Here is a 21,898-nt window from a genome sequence, read left to right as displayed (position 1 = left end):
TTTTCAAGGCAATAAATAATGATAACTGATTTAACCAAGTATAGTGATAAATCTATTATAATGTGGCTGTAAGAATGCCAAATTTTTTACCTCTCAGAGCAGGTTGTAGATCTATCCAGAATTTATAAATTAAGAAATAGTATTCAAAGAATATTCTTTAAAAATATGATGGCAGCTTTTTGAAGAAACAGTTAAGAAAGCTTGTCTCTCAAGAATAGGACCATAGACTGAAAAAGGCTGGGCAGATACTTATTTTTGTGATAAGCCTTTTGTTTCCTTAACCACCATTTATTCTTTTCATAAACATAAAAGTTTATATGAAAAGATGTTTTACTTTCTCCCTATAGTAACATTTCTCTAAGTACACATTGTGGTTCCTGGATCTGTGCATTTGAAGTTAGTTTCTTTTGGATATGATCCTCTTCCATATTTATCAATTGAAATCTTACCCTTCAAGTCCACCTCCAAATGCTACCTCTTCCATGAACCTTCCCAAATCTCCCACAGAATTTCTTGTGTCCTAGGACATTCTACTTTATATCCTTGTTAGCAGTTTACCCCAGTTGGTAGTAGACTCCTTAAGCACAATCTTGTTACTCATGAGACGTAATAGGCATGCAATGTCAAATGAATTAGATGTGTACTGAAGTAGGCATCCAGGGGAGCAGAGGATGATGCTGAGGAGTGCACTATCAGCAACATTAATAGCATAAAAAAATAAAAAAGACTGGACCCAGGGAGAACCACTCCAAGACACATTGTAATCAAAATGTCAAAAATTAAAGATAAAGAGAGCATCTTAAAAGCAGCAAGAGAGAAGAAAAGAATTATGTACAAAGGGGTCCCAATTAGACTTATCAGCTGATTTCTCAAAAGAGACTCTGCAGGCAAGAAGGGACTGGCAAGAAATATTCAAAGTAATGAAAATCCAAAACCTACAACCACAATTACTCTATCCAGCGAAGCTGTCATTCAGAATGGAAGGGCAGAGAGAGTGCTTCCAGGAGAAAGTAAAACTGAAGGAGTTCATCAGATCCAAACCACTTATATGAGATGTTAAAGGGACTTGTTTAGAAGAAGGAGGATCAAAGCTATGAATATTAAAATGAGTACTGTATCACAACAACAACAGAAGCTAGGGAATCAAAACAAAGGCAAACTAGGCAACGAGAGTGGAAAAAGAACTATAGGTATGGGGAACATATTGGGGGGAGGAGGTCAGCAGAGAGGGGGAAAGGAGAAAGGGAGGGAGATGGTACAGGAATTAAGCATAGTTGGAGGGAGTGGAGGAGACAGGAAGAGGTTGAGAAGAACTAGATGCACAACCAGTGGACATGGACTAAAAGCGAGGGACAACTGGAGAGAGGGGAGGGGGGTCACTGGGTGGAGGGGAGCAGAGGGAAAAGAAATTGGGACAACTGTAACAGCATAATAAAACTTTTTTTAAAAAAAAGCAGGTTAGAGCTAGATGCACAACACTTTCAGCATTTTGTTAGTTTTCTTCTAATCTCTGAGCAGTTTGGATTAAAGTTGGACAGGGGTGAGCTAAAAAAATTTTCAGGAGAATTTGGCTCTTTTGAAGAGGAATTGAAATAATTACCAAGCAGTCAGGTGAAGATTTCCTTAATAATCATAAAATAATACAAAAAAAGTACACAGAATTTTCTTTTCGTGAACTTCATATATATATATATATATGTATATATATATATATATAGTCAAAATTTTACAGGAAAAAGTAATAACTAAGTTTTAAATTGCATTAATATATTTTTTGAGAAAAGTGGGAAACCTACATATTAGTCTGTTGCACAATGAATGTATGCCAATTTCTATTTTTAGCTGTCTTCAGATTTATTAATGATGCTGTCAAAATTCATCTTCCTATATTAATGTTCAAAAAAGATTATACCCAGATTTGTCATCTGTTCTCATTTATAGTTGAGTAAAAAACAGTTTTAATTTTAAAAACTACTTAATGAAGCCGCAGAAAATTATAGGTAAAGTCTTTTTTTTTTGAAGTATATTTTATTGATTATGCTATTACAGTTGTCCCAATTATTTGCTTCCCTCTGCCTGGAACCTCACTTACTTCTAGCAATCCCCCACCTTAGCTCATGTCCATGGGTCGTGCATATAAGTCCTTTGGCTTCTCTATTTACTTTACTATTCTTAACATCCCCTTTCTATTTTGTACCTACCCATTATGCTTCATAATCCCTGTACCTTTTCCCTAATTCTCCCCCTTTTTCCTCCTTGCTGATAACCCTCCATATGATCTCCATGTCTGTGATTCTGTTCCTGGTCTAGTTGTTTGCATAGTTTGTTTTTGTTTTTTAGATTCATTTGATAATAGTTTTGAGTTGGTTGTCATTTTAATGTTCAGAGTTTTGATCTTTTTCTTAAATAAGTCCATTTAACGTTTCATATAACTAGGGCTTGGTGATGATGAACTCCTTTAGCTTTACCTTGTCTGGGAAGCACTTTATCTGTCCTTCCAGTCTAAGTGATAGCTTTGCTGGATAGGGTAATCTTGGTTGTAGGTCCTTGCTTTTCATCACTTTGAATACTTCTTGCCAATCACTTCTTGCCTGCAAAGTTTCTTTTGAGAAATCAGTTAATAGTCTTATAGGGACCCCTTTGTAGGTAACTCTCTTCTTTTACTGCTTTTAAGATTCTCTCTTTATCTTTAACCTTTGGAATTTTAATTATGATATGTCTTGGTGTGGTCCTTTTTGGGTCCAACTAATTTGGAACTCCCTGTGCCTCCGAGACTTGTATGTCTATTTCCTTTGCCAAATTAGGGAATTTTTCCTTCATTTTTTCTTAAATAAGTTTTCAATTTCTTGCTCTTCCTCTTCACCTTCTGGCACCCCTATGATTTGGATTTCGGCACGTTTAAAATTGTCCCAGAGGTTCCTAAGCCTGTCCTTGTTTTTTTCAATTCTTATTTCTTTATTCTGTACTCATTGACTATTTCTTCCTTATGTTCCGAATCATTGATTTGAACCTTGGCATTCTACCTTTCACCATTGGTTTTGTGTGGGGTTTTCTTTATTTCACTTAATATAGCCTTTACTTTTTTTGTTATGCATTTGTCATACTTAATCTTGACTCTCAAGTCTGTGGACATTGTTACCACCAGTGTTTTGAACTCTGCATCTGTTAGGTTGGCTAGGTCCTCCTTAGTTCTCCCACTGGAACCTTGATCTGCTCCCTCCTTTGGGTCATACTTCTCTGTCTCCTTAACTTGACAGCCTCCTGTGTTTGTCTCTGTGTCTTAAGTAGAGCTGTCGCACCTGGTACATTTTAAGGGGCGGAGCCTTAGGTATTCGTCATGCAGGGCGACCTGTTTCACCACGTTGTGGCGCTGTGTGTGCGGGAGGGGTCTGAGAGGGAACAATGCTGCTTGCACGGCACTGGCCCCTTTTCCAGTCACTTCTCCCACTTCCGTATGGGACTGGTGCCCCTCTAGCTGTTGCCCTGGTCATTGTTGCCAGAGTGGGTGGGTCTACAGATGTTCTAGGGCTATGGGAGCCCTTTAAACAATCGGACTCTACTGAGAGACTAGCAGTTTTTTCCTCTGTCCCAACCCCCACTGGTTTGCACAATCAGAAGCAATGAGGCTTGATTTTCCCGGCTCCAGAACAGAGAGCTGCGAGGTCTGACTTGGGGCTGGGATCATTCCACAGATGTCCCTCCCAGCTTTGATAATGTGTGACTATTAGTTCCGCTGGCCTGCCACAGCTACTGCCTTGCCACCACCGCCACCGCCACACTGCATCCTCTCTGCCCGGCTCCTCGGCTCTTCTCCTCCTACCTGTCTGGATAAGTATTACTTTTTAAAATTTTTGTTTGTTGGACTTCCATACGGTTCAATTTTCTGGCAGTTTTGGTTGTTTTTTCTTTGAGGTTGTGATCCTTCTTATGGTTGTATAAGGAGGCGAAACGTGTCTATCTATGCCTCCATCTTGGCTGGAAGAATATAGGTAAAGTCTGAAACATAAGGATACGTGTGTTGGAATTTCATGAAAGTCCCTTATCACTGTATATTCCAGAAATTGTAATACCGTTCGTATTTTTGCTTTTCAGGATTGCTTCTAGCAACTTTAATACAAAAAAAATTAAAAACAAACTCATAGAATGACAAAATTGAAATAATAAGTTCGGTTTCTCTTTCTGATTATGTCGAATCTAGGCACTTCTGTGTAATGCCTAGAATGTAGAAAACTATAAAGATGGTTGTTCCTACCCTCACAAGAAAAAAACAATCCACAAAGTCATAACTTTTCTTTAACCCATCAGGGAACTTAATAAGCAAATGGACTGAAATCTAAAGAAAGGTTCCTCAGACACAAGGAGAGCTCATGTCTATTTATGGCTGCTTCTCCACGGTCCTCCGTCGGCACTTGCGCCAGACCAGGTACAGGTGGAGACCAGGGATGCACAGCTGAGGGCTGTGGAAAAACCACTCCCTGCCTGAACTCTTCTCTCTTAAGTTACAAAAGCTGTAGTTGCTGGGCAAGGGAAGCATCCCGTCATCCCAGAGGAGCGGCGAAGATCAGATGGTACTGGGGATAGAAAAAGAAAAAAACCCTGTTCCATGTGGAAGGGGCAGAAAACCACGCTGGAGCCAGAGCAGTAAAGCCTCCTCCTGCTGAGAGAGGGTCGGGTCACTGGGGAAGCTCCACCCCTTAGATGGTTTTCTGCCTGCAGATCCTTTTTCCCTTCCTGGACTGGAGATAGCCACGTTCTTGCTGTGTCCTGAGGTGGCCTTTCCTCAGTGTGTGCAGGTGGAGGGAGTGCACAAGCAAGTCCTCTGGTGTCTCTTAAGTGCCCCACCCTTATGACCTCACTGCAGCCGAATTGTGGTTTAGGACGTCAACATACGAACCTCAGGGGATGTGATGAACTGTTTCACCATTGCATCCATGGTCTACTAAAGTCCTGTCCCTTAGTACCTGCTAGATTTTCACTGCCTTGTGCCCTAATGGGGCCCAGGAGTGAATCCAGATTACCCCCCATTTTCCTGAGTGTCTGCTGCCTGCAGCTACTCTGGTACCAGTGTATTAGTCAGAAATCAACTCTAGCTAATTCAAGAAGACAGTAAGTTTATTATCGGGTATTGAGTAGCTCAGAGTCTGGGAAATCTTGGACGTTATAGTGCCAGAAGCAATGCCGAAAACAGTTCCCACAGAATTGGACCTGTGACGATACAGCCTCCACTGCCAGCTCCTGGGGCACCCCGGCCAGCCTGCAGCACCTAGGCCGCCAACAGGGGGATGTGGGACACCACCGCCCGACACTTCAGGGGTGGGGTGGACACAATTTGGTTGTGTCACAATCCATGTCTCCAAGGTGGACAACATCCAGGTCATGTCTGAGCCGAGCTCCAGCGGAGGTTAGGGAAGTATGTGGTATTTTTCAGCTTTTCCAGAGGCGGCAGTTAGGGGTGGCTCACCATACTGCCTGTGCGTAACTGATGATAAGCTTTATACTACAGATAGGGCCTCTTGGGGGCTGAACTGCACAGGAATGTGAGGAAGTGGAAACTTTGTCACCTGGTTCAAGAAAGACTAATTAACAGAAGTGGGGTGGTTGGCCCGCAGCCTGGAAAACAGACACAACCAGCAGAACAAAAGTGCGTATCAGAGTCCGCCTTCAGCTGTTGCCCAAGGTGTTCTGGTGGGAGTTGGGGCTCGCCAGTCGGCTTGACCAGTGACAACGGCTGTGAGCAGGCAAGCCCTGCGTGAGGTGCTTTCCATATTTACCTCACTTTATGCTCACGATGATGATCTGTGAAGCAGTTATTATTTAACAGGTGGGAAAACTGAGTTATAGGAGGCTACAGCCTGTAAGATGTAGCTAATGCAGGCTGAGCGTGAAGAGGACCCAGCCAGGCCTCCCTGCAGAGCCTACGCTTCCCAGACCGCATTCAAACTCAGCTTCCCACAGAGGCCTCCTATGCAGAGAGCAGGAACTGGCCAGTCGTCCTGGACCTCTTGGCCTCTGGTCGACTCAAGCCTCTGGTTGGTAAGACCAGTCCTGTGGCATGACCAGAGTGGAAAAAGTTGTTTTCAGACCCTCCCAGCTGAGAACCAGCCTGACTTCAGTATGTGACCCTGTTAGGTGGAGCTCAGCCATGGGAAAGGTGTTTTTTGCTTGAAAACTCAATTATTGTTAAAAAGGGTGCTTCTGACATGATGTGAATTTGACAAAATGATGTGGATTTGACAATCTGTACTTAAGCAGACGCTGCTTTGCTTTGTATAGTCAAGTACTTTTTGGAAGATGTATCATTTATTTTAACTAATTATTGCGATACAACTTATGTACCATAAAATATACCCCTTTAAATGTATAACTCACTGATTTTTGGTAAATTTACTGAGTTGTGCAACCATCACTACAATCCGGCTTTAGAACAGTACCATCACTCCACTAACATCCCATGAACCCATTTACAGTCAGTCTCGATTCTTAGCCCTCGTGCCAGGCAGCCACTCATCTACCTTCTGTCTCTATAGCTGTGCTGTCTCTGGGTATTTCATATAAACGGAAACAGACAATATGTGGTTTCTCATGTCTGGCTTCTTTCACTTACACAGTTTTTGAGATTTATCTGTGTTGTAGCATGACCAGTAAGTATCTCCCTTTCTTGCTAAGTCGTCTTACATTGTATATAGTCATACACATTTTGTTTATATATTTGGATAGATCACCTTTTGTTTATCCACTCACCAATTGATGGAGTCACACTTAATTTTATCTTAATTTCTTTAAGATACAGTTTGCTGAATGTGTACATGGAGGCAGAGTTCAGTAGATGGTTTAATCCCAACTTCTGCTCACTGTCTTGTGTTTGTTACCCATTTCCTTCCTCTACATTCATTCACCATCGACTTCCAGAGAGGTTGTGGACCTCTCAGTAACCTGGTGGAAAAGCTTAAGCAGGAAACACTGAGTTGTGTAATGAGACCGTCTGGGTTTAAACTCGGGCTTAAACTGCCCCATTTTGGCTGAGGACACTTGGGCTTACTGTTGAACATCTCTGAGCTTCAGTGGCTTGTGTACAATGGAGATGAACACAGTAGCTACTTTAAGGGGATTACTGTGAGAATTGAAGAGGCCAGTCTATATTTAAAGTGCTAAGCTTCTGATAAAAGTTTTTCTCATTAGCTCTCGGTGTGGGGTGGGGCATGAAATGTGAGGCTGGACAAATGGCCTCTTCCCTGCCTCACTTTCTCCAGAGTGAAAACAGAGCCAGGGCAGAAGTCCACCACGGACTAGCACACTCTGATCTGACGGTTACAGTGGGAAAGGGGCCGAGTGACCATTTCCAAAGAGCCTGACGGAACCTTGCCCCATGAGAGGAAGGGGGGTCTCTGGTGTCAGGAAAATGAAAAGCATCTCAGTGGCGCTGAACTTTATGAAGCCTAAGGAAGTGACTTAATATTCTGGTCTCCTCCACACAAGTAACCAGTCCCCACACAAGTGGGGGGGCCTGTGTGCTAAGCACACGTGCTTAGGGTTGGGCCCTCACAGCCTTTAGAGCACATCCCCTGGGCTTCCCTTGGGGGCATACACTGTTGAGTATCCAGGAGAGGTGTTAAGGCCTCCAGGGACCCCCATTCTCCAGCAAAACCAGGGTTGGCATCCTGGACGCTGCATTATTTTAAGGCCCATTTCCATCACCTCCTGGTTGCTACCACTTGACACTGGGAGGCAGTCAACCCAAGTCTTCCAGGGCTCCTGCCTGAATTCACAGAGCAAACGTGTCTCTTGTGTCTGAGCTATCTGCCTCTTTCGGCAATGCAGCTTTCCTGAGACGCAGATGATCCAGTGGCAGTTCCAGCCTTTTCTGAGCCTCTCTGCTCAACTATTGTTGAAAAATATGAACCATGATCAGGGGTGTTACAATGAAAGTGGGCTCAAGCAGAACTCTTGTTCACTTGCTCCTTCCCACTTTCAGAACCCTGTTCTCCTAAATTCAAATGGCATGAAGGACATGTGTTTGTACAATGGCTTTCTTCTTGTTTCTGTGTACTTGTTATGGAATATTCATAACTTCCTTCATCCTTCCAGAGGAGCTGCTAAGATTTAGGCAACTTGGCCCTCTAAAGAAAATGCTAAGTTTATCAGGAAGATAGAAATTATGCAGTGACAAAGACTCCACGGCCATTTATGTTGCCATTGTGATGAAAACATGGAATTCGCAGGAGACTGGAGATGGTCTGATGTTTGAGTTGATCAGAGCTTCGCGGAAGTTTTCCTCCGAGTCAGGTTTGGAGAATGGGCTCTGCTTGGCTACTGTGCTGTGGTGGGTGCCTTGCGATCAAGAGATCCTCGTTGTGTGGACGTGTGGCGAGAAAGTGGTGATCTGTGCAGTTTTGATCCCAAAGAGCCATGACTCCTAAAAATAGGAGGCAGGCCCCGCTGCACGTAATTCTAAGCCAAGCTGCCAAGTGGCTAACAAATGCCAGATTGGGCTTCCTGGGCCCAATCTACATACTACATGTAGAAGAGCCTCTTTAAACATGGGCTTGTGAGCTTGCGTTAGCAAGCATGCAACTTCTGCCTTTCTGCTCGTAGCCTGAAGTAGGATGAAAAAGGGCAGGTCCTCTTTTGTCTTTGCAGCTGACCTTTCTCATGGACGGTACACTCCATCACAGGCCAGGGGAAACAAGACGACAAAACTCCCCAAACCTTCCTGGGAAAAAGAGTTTCAGGAGGTAGGGTGTGTGTGGCCACCAGGGTGAATGTGTTCTCAAAAAGGTTCAGAGCAAAACTAAAATGGGTGCTTGGTTCCCCACCAAAATTTGCTTCCTGGAGAAGCCCACTAAGTCCCTAGAGTTACAGTTTGTCCAAAGAAGCCACGGGAAATTATAAACGCACTGGCATCTGTGCTTGGGGTAGGGGTGCATTCAGGAGTGGATGAGCGGAGCCTGGAGACTGGGCCCGGGTGTTCAGTCTGCGAACAAAGCTATGCTCTGCACGTGGGCGTGCTCAGTGGCGCTTCTATTGCCGAAGCAGCTGTCTTCTGGCCTTCCCCAGTGGGAGTGTACTCACCCTGCAGGTCACTTCCTCCCAAGACTCTCAATCTGGAGAGCCACCTCCTGCAACAGCTCCTGTTCATTCCTCAAGTGGTGCCTGCTCAGCCCAATCATTTCTTTAGGGGTGGGCCTGTTTCACAATTCCCAAAATTGCACCTATTATAGAAAAGGTATGGGTTTTCTGCTTCTAACAGCATCTACCTGGGCTCTGAAGTCCAGACTTAATGTATCACCTGCAACAGTCACATGTACCTGTGTTGTCCTGTTGTTTTATATGGCGAGTCCTTCTAAGGAACTAGTGTTTGTAATGTCAGCCCCTGGCATTGTGCCGTGTGTACAGATTAAATACTTGTAATGAAGAAAATCGCTGGCACCCACCCCCCTTAAATATTCTTATTGGTTCTGACTACTCACTCTTCGGTGTCTCATTGACCTCCAGTCAACTGCTTTTCAAGCTTCTCCTGGAAGGATGGGTACAGTACTGTTTCCTACAAGGAATGGATTTTATTCAATAGCATGGTCCTTGTTAGGGAGCAACTAGAGAATGAGTGAGTAACGTGCCTTAAGTCAGCCATCAGTACTGATAAACGTTATCTAAGAGCCAAAACTGAACTCCTGATCACCAGTCTGTCCCTCAGAAATGGGACCTTATACATGCTCCTGTTGTACTTCAAATGAAGATGCTAAATGAAAGAGCACTTTTATGGGAGTGGAAAGTTGGAGCCCTCGTTTACAGGTTGAGTAGGGGCGTGGCTATGGGTGTTCATTTCCATTGTTCTACACTGTTGCTGGCTTGTAGCAAACTTTTGACTTCTTGTAGGCAATGCCTTCATTACTATCTAGGCTGGCTGCAAAGCTCCTTGTCAGACTGCTGGAGACCTAAGTTTCCAGTGGTTTCTACTGATAGTTTATCCATGTGACTAATGAAGACCGAAAAGTCTTGAGACAATACAAGCATGAAGGTGTGGAATGGTTCCCTTTGAGGGTAACACATGGAACCAGGCATGACAGCTTCTCATTCTGTTCACCTGTTAATCCAGACACATTTATGTAATCTACTTGCTTCCCATGAAATAGCTTTTAAACTATTGTAAATAAGCATGTTTAAAATTTAGGATAAAGAGTGTACACGTGAAAGTCCACTTGAAAAATCTTAAGATTAAAAGGCAGCTTCTAAAGTTTCCCAAATTTTCATCAGGATTTATCATCTATTATGTTCTCCCTCAGTCACTGTAAGCCAGATCAGAGTACTTAGCCAGGAAGTCTGAAGGTGGCATTTGATTTTGTATGAAGATATGTAGACTCCAGAATCTAAACAGAAAATAGACATTTCATCAGCTTGTGACATACCAGGAGATACGTGAATATTCAGGGTTCCACACTATTATATAATGCTGCATTTCTTGATTTTATTTGAAATAATGCATATTTTTAGCATTTTATGGTAGGATTTTACATGTGTCATTTACACAAATTACAAGGTTCTGCTTCAAGTCTTTAAAAAATTTTTTTAAAAATTCAGCCCATATGCAGCACAGTAATATGCAAAACTACTTTACATTATACACACTTTTTATCAAAGGAGATACAAAATTCTGGCTTGTAGTTTTAGACAAATACAAGAAGCTTCGATCTAGACACAAAGGGTTAACATTAATTCTCAAATATAAGTCTGCACTTTGTGTTGTATTTCTCTGAGATGTAAATACCAAATTCCTAAGGGATTTTTTACCTTTTCCTTTTTCAAAGGAAAACTGACAAATTTCCCTTACACAAGTCCCTCCCCATCAGCTCAATCTTCCTATTATCCTACTCTCCCTTCCCTTAGTGTCAGACACTTGCACGGTATTACAGAATCAGGGGCGGGCCCTTTACATCTGTATGTGAACCAGGTCCTTTCAGCTAACTCCTCTCCTGCAAAAATCTAAGCAGCCATAGCTGATGCAAATGGTTCTGCTACATTATGTTACATGACAAGACTAGGTAATTTAGTCAGCTGTGATGCTGAGTTATCAAACAAAAGGAGTTAAGAAAAAGAAAGGTCCCTACCAGTGTGCTTTTCATTGGTGACAAATTCATGGCATTAAGAATCAAGTTGTCTGATGCTAAGAGAGCTTTAAAATCTTTCTAAATAGAACATGCCCACTGATTGCTTGAGGGACTTCTCTGATGCTTATGCATAGATATTTTTTCAGCATGTTGGAGGCAATATTTTATACTTCTAAAGGGTTATAAAAAGAGGCAATAAGGAAGAGCAGAGCTTTTTCTGCTCCTTTAAGATATTTTCCTATCACTGGTATCCATTGTTCCCTAACCATCATCTGATACCTAAATGTGTGTATATGCATATTTAAGAATTACCCATCTTTCACTTAGTCAGTATACAGCCAACTCTTGATTATCTATGAGAAAATAAGTGATACTCACTACCAGTAAATTTCACATTTCACATAATCATCCATTTTGGACACTTTGTTTCACATCCCATGTAGACTACAGCTTATCAAGACCAAGCTATGACGCAGACATTGTTTCTGTCCTCTAACCCACACTAGGTGTGTGTAAAGAAACTGAGTGAACATTCAGCTAGGGCTTTGGGAAAGAGGTAGGGGCAAGTTCTAACTCTGAGAGTGAAAAGGACAAATTTGAAGTTTCTCCTGAATTACCTCTTTTATAATATGCCTTCATTATTTTAAGTTTATGATTACTGCAAAATTCAAAACCTGAGGCATAGTCAGTCACTATTTTATATAGATAATGGAGAGTTGACTGTAATTATTTTTAAATGACTTTAGCCCTTTCACATAAAAAAATTTCACAAGAAAACATATGATAAAAAGATTAAAAAGACTACCATATCACATCTAGAAGCATTTATTTTATGGAAAAAACTTAAATATGATCATGTGTACACAAAAGTGCACACATTACCTATGCGGAACAATGTTAAGAAACAATATACTGATGCCACAGTTGTCTTCTAAAATAAAAATGGAGCCCAGACTGCCAGAAAAAAGCAACAGTTATTTCCCAACAGCACAATGATGAAAACTGATAGCAATCCTAAACACCTCCAACTTTCCTTACAAAGCTGCCAAAGTCCAACTATTTTTAAAAATTGATTTTTTTTTTTACATCAATAAAAATCTGGTGACAAACATTATAAAACCAAATACCGGACAGTTTTTACTCCTTTAAAATTCCAAATATTCCAACATAATCACAGGAGTAAAAACCATTTAAAATGATATGCTTTATGAAACAACAATATGTACATTTATTGCAAATTATATTAAACTACAATGGAGGGGCAATCAAAATATGAAGTGATATGAAATCAATAATAATTTTAATTATTTTCTCACTCTGATAAAAATCAGAAAGCAACATTTATAAAATTGCCACATCACTTTTCATAGCAGGGAATTGAAATCTGTACATCTCATTTTTGCAGAAAAGTAGGCAGGCAGAAAGAATTATACATAAAAGTTTCCAAAAGGAAAAACAAAGACATATTTCATTTGATCTTTTTTCTTCTAAAAAATTAATTCAGTAGACTTCTACTTTTTTCTTGTGTGACACGGGAACTTGTGGCTCTAAAATTGATAAATTTTCAGTGTCAGTGTAAGGACACCCTGTTACTTTCTTTAAAATAAAAACTGCAGCATGGAAATTCATGGTGGATTTATGCCTTTAAACTCCAGATATGCAGGAACTGGAACCAAGTGTTAAGCAATTTGCTTAATTATTGACTTTTCATAAGAAAAGTCTGGGGTAAGGGTAAAATAGAGTTGCTTTTAGCCTCTCTCTCGAGTTTCTGCTGTACATTTCCATCAGAGGACTTGTGGTCATGTGAAAGGAAGTAATAGTTTCTTTCAGTTTCCAAGGCAGAAAGTGTGTGTTCTGAAGTTAACTTCATTTTCTGTTCAGGGATATTTTGAATCCAAGATTTTGTAGAAGCTGGAGCCGCTTCTGTTTGGCCTTCATTTTCTCCCTTTGCAAATGAGTTTTCTTTTTACCTTAGGGACAGGAGTAGAAAGAAGAAAGCAAAGTTAGAAAAGATGTAAACAGGAAAACAAAACCAGAATTACTTCATTTCTCTAATTATTAGCTAAAATCTGAAATTTTTTTTCCCACTTTTCAACTGAGACTTGACTTTTTTTAAGGAATCTTTCCCCAAACTATATAAAAACAAAATGCCAATGAAGAAATTTTTATTTTTAACCATTAAGTGCTGCTACCCAATGCCCGATAGGCCTACAACAATAAAATAAAATCTATTTGAAATAGCTGTCATTTTTATTACTACTTTCAAAATATTATAGAAGACAAATTATTGGATACTATGGCAAAATGAATTTAGAAGCAGCAAAATAAGTTTTGACTTCCGAATTGGGTAAGCAAATACATTTTAGTATACAAAAAGAACAAGAAGGAAAATTTAGCTTAATTCTGTTAACAAGTTAAGAGGAATCCCCAGGTAGTAGAGAGGAACATTCTGATCTCTGAAAGCGGAAAGGAGTGGGATGGGTCTTGGTTTTTTCTCCTCTCCCCTCACCTATTCCTTTTAGGGAGGAGGAAGGACCCATGTAATAGCTGAGGGGGAGAGGGGAGGAACTGAACACGCAGGGTTTGGCCTCATACAGATTCTGGTCTGCCTGTGGTTGTTCAATTTAAGGGCAAGGCATTAGTAACCATCTGGCCTATGTTATTCCACATTTAAAATCAGCCGTATCAGTATAAACACTGTGTCTCCTTCTCAAGAATAACTTAGGAGAGAAAAATAAGGGAGTTGTTTACCTATATTTCCAAACCCCAACACTACATATATGTACCATAAAAATATCAATGCTTTAAAAAAGGGGGACAAGGTGATTAAGATTCTTACGAGATTATTAAATTGTTATAATATACAAAACAAGCTTAATAATATGAAATCAAAGGATCTTATCCAGGCCGCCTGCTGCACCTCCAGGAGGCTTTCCTTTGCCAGCTCTGAGCCCTCAGTGTCTCCCCGGCTGCTCTCACAGGCTTTTAAATGGCCCAGCTCACTGGGAGAATTCCCTGGACTTGAGTCTATGTCCCAAAGTGAATTGCCATCACTTCCGAGCACTTGGCTTCTAAAAAATTTCATATTATTTTGATAAAAATTCACTTGTTACTATAAGAATATTCATCTCAAACTAATATAATTTGTTTAAAACACAAGGGGTTACTTTAATAATAAGATATGAACCCATGTGATGTGAGAAAACTTTTCTCAATATACAAATAAGCACAGGAGATCAGGAAATTCTTTAAACATTAAAAAAAAAAACTTTGCCCCAGGACACTTTTTATTTGCTTTTTTTTTAAAGAGAGAGGAAGGGAGAGAAACATCAATGTGAAAGACAAACATTGATTGGTTGCCTCCTGTATGTGCCCTGACCAGGAATTGAACCTGCAACTCTCTGGTTACAGGACAACGCTTCAACCAACTGAGCCACACTGGCCAGGGCAAGAAATTCTTTGCTTAACGTAATAGAAATTCCAAGATTCTTGAACACTCCCACACTAAGCCTGCTAAGACAAACATATGAATCCAAAGATGGGAAAACTGTAGTCTGTTATCTGACAGATAATTTCTTTAAATGCACAGTTTCCCCAGAAGTCCCAAATTTAGGGACTGTTTCTTTACTGGTGTGGAAGAATTTGGCCTGAAGTGTAAGAAAAACATCCTCAGGAATCAGCAGACCTATAAAAACACAGTTTTAATGCAAAATGTTTGGAATTGTTTACCTTTTGGGTAATAGCTCAAAAACATAAAGGACAAACAAGGGAACTAACAACTTAAATGGTGATCAATCTTTCATCCCAAACTTCGAAGGCCAACATTAATTGTCCAGTTGTTCAGATACTGTTTCCTGACCACACTACAAAAATGGCTGATTTTTATAAATGTATAGAGTGAATTCAAGGAATTTTCTCATAAGAAGTAACAATACCAAATGCAACCCAAAATATAAAAAGGAACATTTACTGAAAAATACACACACACAGTAAATAGCTAAGGGAATACATATATTGGAAAAATCCAAAGGGATCTAAAAATGTTAGTTAAGTCAACAAGTTAAAATGCTCAGCATCAATTCCCAGATTAAGAAATAAAATCTGTTCCAGTCAATTTTTGTACCTACTATCTATGTTTTCATGGAATAAAATGTCCATCTCTGAGTCAGTAAATAAATTATATAAGTAGGAATCATACTAAAAGTAATTATTATTTACCTAATGTTGTCAGTAAGAGGGGTTTTAGAGGGGTTAGCACTTGCCACACTACTGTACGTGATGGTTGTGGAATTAAAATGGCTGTAGAGGCCACCATCTATCCTGAGTTCTACGTGATAGGGCTGAAGGGTTAAATGAGTATTAAGCATCTATACTGTGGCTGGCATATACTAGGGCCTCACGAATGGTTTTCATTAATAATCAAATTTTAATAATCATAAAATGTGATGATAATATAAATACCAAGTAATAAAACTGGGTGAGTTTTCCAGAGGTTGGTGTTAGCATAAGGTACAGTACTAGCTATTTTGAGGGGATCCTGTATCAGACTGACAAAAGGAGGACATGGAGTAAAGAAGATTAGGAGAGGCTCTTTGCAGATGTTGCTGTAGAGACAGATGTGACTAAGGCAGGAACTGATCATCTGGGAAGTGGAAAAAAAAGAAAGTGGAAAGTGTGAAGAATAATGCAAGGTGATGGAAGAGAAAGGAGTGGCATCTGGATCAGAAAGCAGGGCCACTGAGAAACACAGGAGTCTGGGCTTTACTTAACAAAGTCTCGCATTCAAGCTTAAAATACAGGCTCAATCGACTACTTCAGTGTAGCACCTCAGACCTGTCTCCACAATGCAAGGCTCCTAGGCTATGCTTTGCACTGCCAGGCAGTAAGCGGGCTGCTTCTGTCACCCTGGGTTCATCCTTAGCTCAGAGACGTAGTGTTTGATGGCTCTCCGGTATGGTAACTCTATTGCTTCCTTTACTGATTAGTTGGTTGAAATTGTAATAACCTTAAGAGGACGATGCGAAGTGTTATAATAATTCTATATTTTCAGAATTGCTCAATCATGTGGCTTTAACCTGTATATGATCCTCACCAGGTCTCAGGAAAATACAGATGGGATATCAAATCAATAACGGGTAATACTGGAACTATGTTTAGAATTTTTAGGAAGGCAGAACCTACAGTTCCAAATGAAACAGAAACAAAGCTGGCATCTTCAGGGTTTTGACTATTCAACATTTTCTCCTCCAGTTGAGGGACAGTTAAAAACATCAGCTGATTCACAAACTTTTATTTTATTGTATTTGTCTATTCCATATTTTGGTGGTAACCAAACATAAAAACATCTTTTACACATTAAGAAGAAAAACAAGTAACAAGAATTTTGAATGTTCACAGTTTAAAAATGTTTCAAAATACTGCATAAGTTTGAGAAACATAACCGTAGCCATCACTGTTAGCAGTACACCAAGGCAGTTAGTAAGGCATGTGTCTGGGTTCCAAGTCCTGCTCTGGGTAGCACTGGCCAGATGACCTGAGAAAGTAATTTTTTCAAGTCTAATCTCCTCGTCTCTAACATAGGGTTGTACTTGCTTAACAATGATTGTTGGCAAGGCCAATATACGTTCAACAATCTTTCCATGTTATCACTATTATTTCTACATGAAGAACTTTTGCCCACCCCTGTACAGAATGGTGGCTACAAATTCCACACTGACATTGTCTGTGTTTAAGCCTGGCTCCACTATTTAAGCAAAGGGACTAAAAGCTACCTGGACCCTCCATGTCTGGGTTTCCCCCTTTGTAAGACGGGAAAATGATAGTACTTACCCACATAGAGATGTTGTAAGGATTTAATAGGTTAACAAAAAGCTTAGAATTAAGCCTGGTTCATAATAAGCACTATATTAGTGTAAGCTGTTATTCTTAAATAGCAATTTTTTATTGCAAAAAAATATATGTAACAAAATTTACCATTTTAACCATTTTTAAGTATATAGTTCAGTGGCATTACGTATGTTCATAACTGTGCAATCACTGCTACTCATCTCTTTAAAATTTTCCTCTTCCCAAACTGAAACTCTTTAGCCATTAAACACTGACACCTACCTATTCCCTCCTCCCCTGACCCTGGCAACCACCATTCTACTGTCTGTCTCTATTAATTTGACTTCTCTAGGCGCCTCATATAAGTGGAATCATACATCATTTGTCCTTTTTGGTCTAGCTGATTTCACCTTGCATAATATCTTAAAATTTATACATGTTGTAGCATGTGTCAGAATTTCATTGTTTTATGTAGTAATTATAAAAATAATTGTTAAACCTTAACTGTCCTAAAAGTCAAAGTTTTCTGTTCTCTTTTTGAGTTGACAAACTGGGGAAGTATATTCTTTGAGTGCAAGAACCTACTCATTTTGAATAATTTTACATGGCCAACATCTAGCACAATGCCTGGCACTCGACTCAGTCAAGTGTTTGTTAAAAGAGTGAGTGGAAAGTACAGGACCTGTACTGATGTGCCTCTAACCCATTCAGTTCTATGCAAGGGCATATTAGGAGCAATACAGAGTTTCTGGTTTTGCTGAACAGTTCATCGGGATTCCAAGCCTAAGCTATGCTAGAATTTAAGGTCACAGTTATATATTAGGTTCAGGAAAGAATGGAAAAGACAAAAGAAAGCTTAGGAGAAAGTTTCAGAAAGTACTTATATGTTGTGTTAATCATGAGTTAGCAGTCAACAATTAAAAAAATAATTTAAATCTTCACCCAAGGATATGCTTACTGGTTTGGGGGAGAGGGAGGAAGGAAGGAAGGTAGGTAGGGAGGGAGGGAGGTAAAGACAGACAGACAGAGACATCAATGTGAGAGAAAAAGTGTTCAGCTGCCTCCTGTACGTGCCCCGACTGGTGATCAAACCTGCAGCCTTCTGGTGTGCAGGACCACGCTCCAACCAGCTGAGCACTGGCCAGGGCAGTAGTCAACAATATTATCAGAAATTTCTGAAATACGTGTGTCAAATGTTGGATCTATTCTACTGAATTAACATAATTTAATGTTATCATGAACATCTTAAGACTATAAAACCATCACAGAATTCTGTATTTTGTATGACAGGCTGCCCACTCATCTACTAACTGGTACACTTAAGACTTCTAAGGAGGCTTTTCACTCTTAAAAAAGACATTTTAAGGTTTTTTAAAAGGCCCAATGCCATTTTAAATCAAAACCAGTCTCTGGTGTGTAATGTTTGTTTAATGACAGGGGGTGGGGGGCACCTGGTGTAGTAGCTAAAAGTAGAAAGCTGTGCTTTACAATGCCCCATCTGGTTGCTGCTGAAGTGCGTACACCTGGATATCTTGGTTAGCTGGCAGAAGGACAGCTAAGAACAGGGAAGGTCAGGTGGCTTAGGTGGCCTGTGTGCGATAACCAGTGCTATTTTGTGTCAGTGAGGAATGGTTAGAATTCTAGAAACGCTTTAGAGAATTCTGGCCATCTCTAAGGAAAATGTTTTGTGTAAATGAAAAGTGAATAAAGCACCTAAAAGTCATAACAATGGTTATAATAATTTACTGAGCATTTCTTCTGTGCAAGGCAGTTTACTTACTGATCCATTTAAATCTGGGGACATCCTTTGAGGAAGGTGTTATCATACTGTATTACTGATGAAGAAAAGGAGGCTGAGGTTAAAATGGTCCAGATTTGAGGAAAAAAGTAATAAATGTGCTCCTAATGCCAGCTTTCATTACTACCCTTATTAGCTTATACATCTAGAGTTAGGAAGAGAAATACTCGTTGTTTAGATCAGGGTTGGGCGTGGATGTGCTGCCATGAGATGCTGTAAAAGGTGGTCAGAGACACTTAAAAGGTCAGAAACTTTAATAGCCCCAAACTTCGGAATTTCATGAATGACAATTTAAAAATGTACTTACACACACATGTGCCTCAGCAATACTGTACTTTATAAAATACTGAAGCAGGGTGGTGGGGGTATCACCTGAGATGACAAAAGCTGGCTTTTTCCTAGAGAAACGTATATGCTTACCATCTAATTCAGGAGGGAGAAGAGTCAGGTGTAGGTATATAAGGAAAAAAAGGGGGTGGGGTGGGGCTAAGTTCAAATTATAGGCCAAGTATGGAAAAAGCCAACTTCTAGACCTCCATCTGGGAAAATCTGAAATTCCAGCCTAAGAACGATGAAAGGTGAATGGCTCGTGAGGTTGTTCCACTGTGGCAGGTGAGGGAGAGGTAAGTTGTTGACTTATATTAAAATTTACTCTAACAAGAGAAAGTAAACAGTAGAAATATAGCTTGTTCATGTCAAGACTACTACGTTCTCCATTCCAGAACTTTTATACCCATAACATAGCCAATTTATGTTAAGTAAACCTAGTGCAAGTATATGAAGGACACTAAATAAAATATTATACTATCCTTGCTAATCAACAGATACATAAGAATACCACATCCTGGTGACCTTCAGCTGGCCGGTGGGGTTGCAGGATTTCCATCCTCTAACCATGGCCCAATTTGTCCGTAACCTCGCTGAGAAAGTCCCAGTGCTAGTAAATGCTGCTGTGACTTACTCAAAACCTTGATTGGCCACGTTTTGGCACTATGCCAAGGTTGAGTTGATTTCCTCCAACTTCTGCTGAAATACCAACAGCTCTTCAGAGCTTGAAAAAAATATTTAGTAGTGCTCAAACTGGTAGCTTCAAACAGCTCACAGTGAAGGAAGCTCTGCTGAATGGTTTAGTGGCCACTGAGGTGTGGATGTGGTTTTATGTCGGCGAGATCATAGGCAAGCGTGGCATCATTGGCTATAATGTTTGAAGACCAATCTTTTAACATCTGTTTCTTTTTGGTTTGTTATTTGAATGTTCTTGGACCATGAGTGATCAGAACGGTATTTAATAAAAAAAGATATTTCAAAAAAAAAAAAAAAAAAGAATACCACATTCTAATTAAAATTTAACCAAAGGAAAAAGAAAGAAAATCTCTCTTCAAATCAATGTCCTGGAGGTTATGAAATAAAAACAAATGCCATGATAAACTACTCAGGAAAACTGAGGGCAGTTTTCACTCCTAAAATGCCTAAGTGTTTGGGGGTTACTGACACATACTAAGTATAAAACAAAATGTCTAAATTAAAAGTTGAGAAAGAATAATGACATTACCTTTGTAAGTCAATTTGTCTCTCTGCTGGTGCTGCCTTTTTGGCTACATCTTGCAGTTTGGGTGCTTTGGCATTACCTGCTTCCAAACCCCCAGAGCTTTCCTGAATGATCGCGGCTCTCTTTCTTCCCTTGCTAAGAGGTTTACTCATATCATCATTTTTGGTTGCATTGCCCTGAGATTCAGACTTGGGTCGACGTCCTCTCCTGGGCTTTGAAGGGGCAGGTGGCCCTGATTCATCTACTTCCTCATCTGTTTTTTGTTGGATATTCTCTGCACCAGCTGCTGTTACTGTTCTTTTCTTTCCTCGGTCACTGCTGATGTTGCCCTGGGTAGCCTGTTCAGAGTTAATCTCCTAAAAAAGCACAAAACAATTCTATAAACACAAATTATTAAATATCAATAATCTGTACTAGAAAGATATATTCTGAATGTATTTTAAAGGAGTCGGGATTCCAGGGTCTCTCATTAACTACTTGCAGCCAATGAGGAATGTAAACTCCTTGAGGATAGGGATTTGAGCATGATCTCTATGATAGTGCTTGGCACATATAATGCACTCAGTAAGTGCTTATTAAAAATGCACAGGCAGTATACATAAAATAAAGAAAATCACCCTGGCCGGGTGGCTCATGTGGTTAGAGCAGTGTCCCACACACTAGAAGGCTGTGGGCTTGATTCCCGATCAGGGCACATACCTAGGATGCAGGTTGGATCCCAAGTCAGGGCGCATACGGGAGGAAACCGATTGATGTTTTCCACATCAGTGTTTCTCTCTCCTTCTGTCTCTCCCTTCCTCTCTCTAAAATCCTGTATGTGCCCTGACTGAAGATCGAACCTGCAACCTTTTGGTGTACAGGATAACACTCCAACCAACTGATCTACCCAGCCAGAGCTAGCCTTCTACTTTTTTCTGAATATTTTCTTTCTAGTTTAGCATATATATTACATATATCTAATATGTTCAAAGTAATAAACCCCATTTTGATATAACACACATAATGGACTTTAGGAGGAACAACAGTTTTCAGAATGAAAATGACCTTTATATGAATGATATTTAGGAGCCAATTATAATTTTAATTGTTAAAATTTTAAATGGTTCAAGGAAAACAACAGAACACTATCATCATCCAAAAATTAGAATATATCTTTTCAATTAATAAAGTAATCTTATCAGAAAATCTTTTCAGAATGACTAGGGAAATAGTATAGAGGATTCTGGTTAAGATGGCACCGTAGGTATATGTGGTACTCATATCCTCCTACAACCACATCAAAAATATCGGTTGGCCAAAAAGTCCATTTAGTCTTTTCCGTAAAAGACAACATATTTTTCATTTTCATGAATAACTTTATTGATTTGGATATTTTGAGTGTCGGCTTCTAGGGGGTGTAGAGGCCAGGGGTGCTGTTAAACATCTTTCAATGCATAACACAGCCCCACAGCAAAGAATTATTTGGTCAAAATGTTATAAGTACCAAAAACTTCACAAACCACTTTTGACGTTTGATTAGTCACAGCACCTTTCTCCATACACTGCACAATTTTTTTTTTTTTTTGCATTTCAGTTGTTTTTACCTTTACTGAAATAATAAAGCATCATATGCTGAAAACATTG

General features: G+C 40.0%; 1 protein-coding gene and 1 pseudogene across 2 annotated transcripts in view; one reads left to right on the top strand and one right to left on the bottom strand.

Moving 5' to 3' along the window:
- Positions 1-10,437: 10,437 nt before the first annotated feature.
- The window catches only part of PDS5A (PDS5 cohesin associated factor A), a 113,500-nt gene continuing 102,039 nt past the window's right edge, over positions 10,438-21,898 (bottom strand). Inside the window, exons 32-33 of one of the 2 annotated variants that reach the window (XM_090266968.1) lie at positions 20,279-20,631; positions 10,438-13,072 (exon numbers count right to left, since the gene is read on the bottom strand). In XM_090266968.1, the coding sequence (XP_090123094.1) occupies positions 13,069-13,072; positions 20,279-20,631 (357 nt within the window). In that variant the 3' untranslated portion in view covers positions 10,438-13,068. Of the gene's footprint in view, positions 13,073-20,274; positions 20,632-21,898 lie in introns of those variants that run through there. The other variant, XM_090266969.1, reaches the window with a different exon arrangement.
- LOC150020213 (ATP synthase F(0) complex subunit g, mitochondrial pseudogene) lies at positions 19,593-19,942 on the top strand (annotated as a pseudogene).

The sequence above is a fragment of the Furipterus horrens genome, unplaced genomic scaffold (assembly GCF_987537825.1).
Source record: "Furipterus horrens unplaced genomic scaffold, mFurHor1.1.pri manual_scaffold_2, whole genome shotgun sequence".
In the NCBI taxonomy this organism is placed as follows: Eukaryota; Metazoa; Chordata; class Mammalia; order Chiroptera; family Furipteridae; genus Furipterus; species Furipterus horrens.
This window is presented reverse-complemented; position numbering and strand designations above follow the sequence as displayed.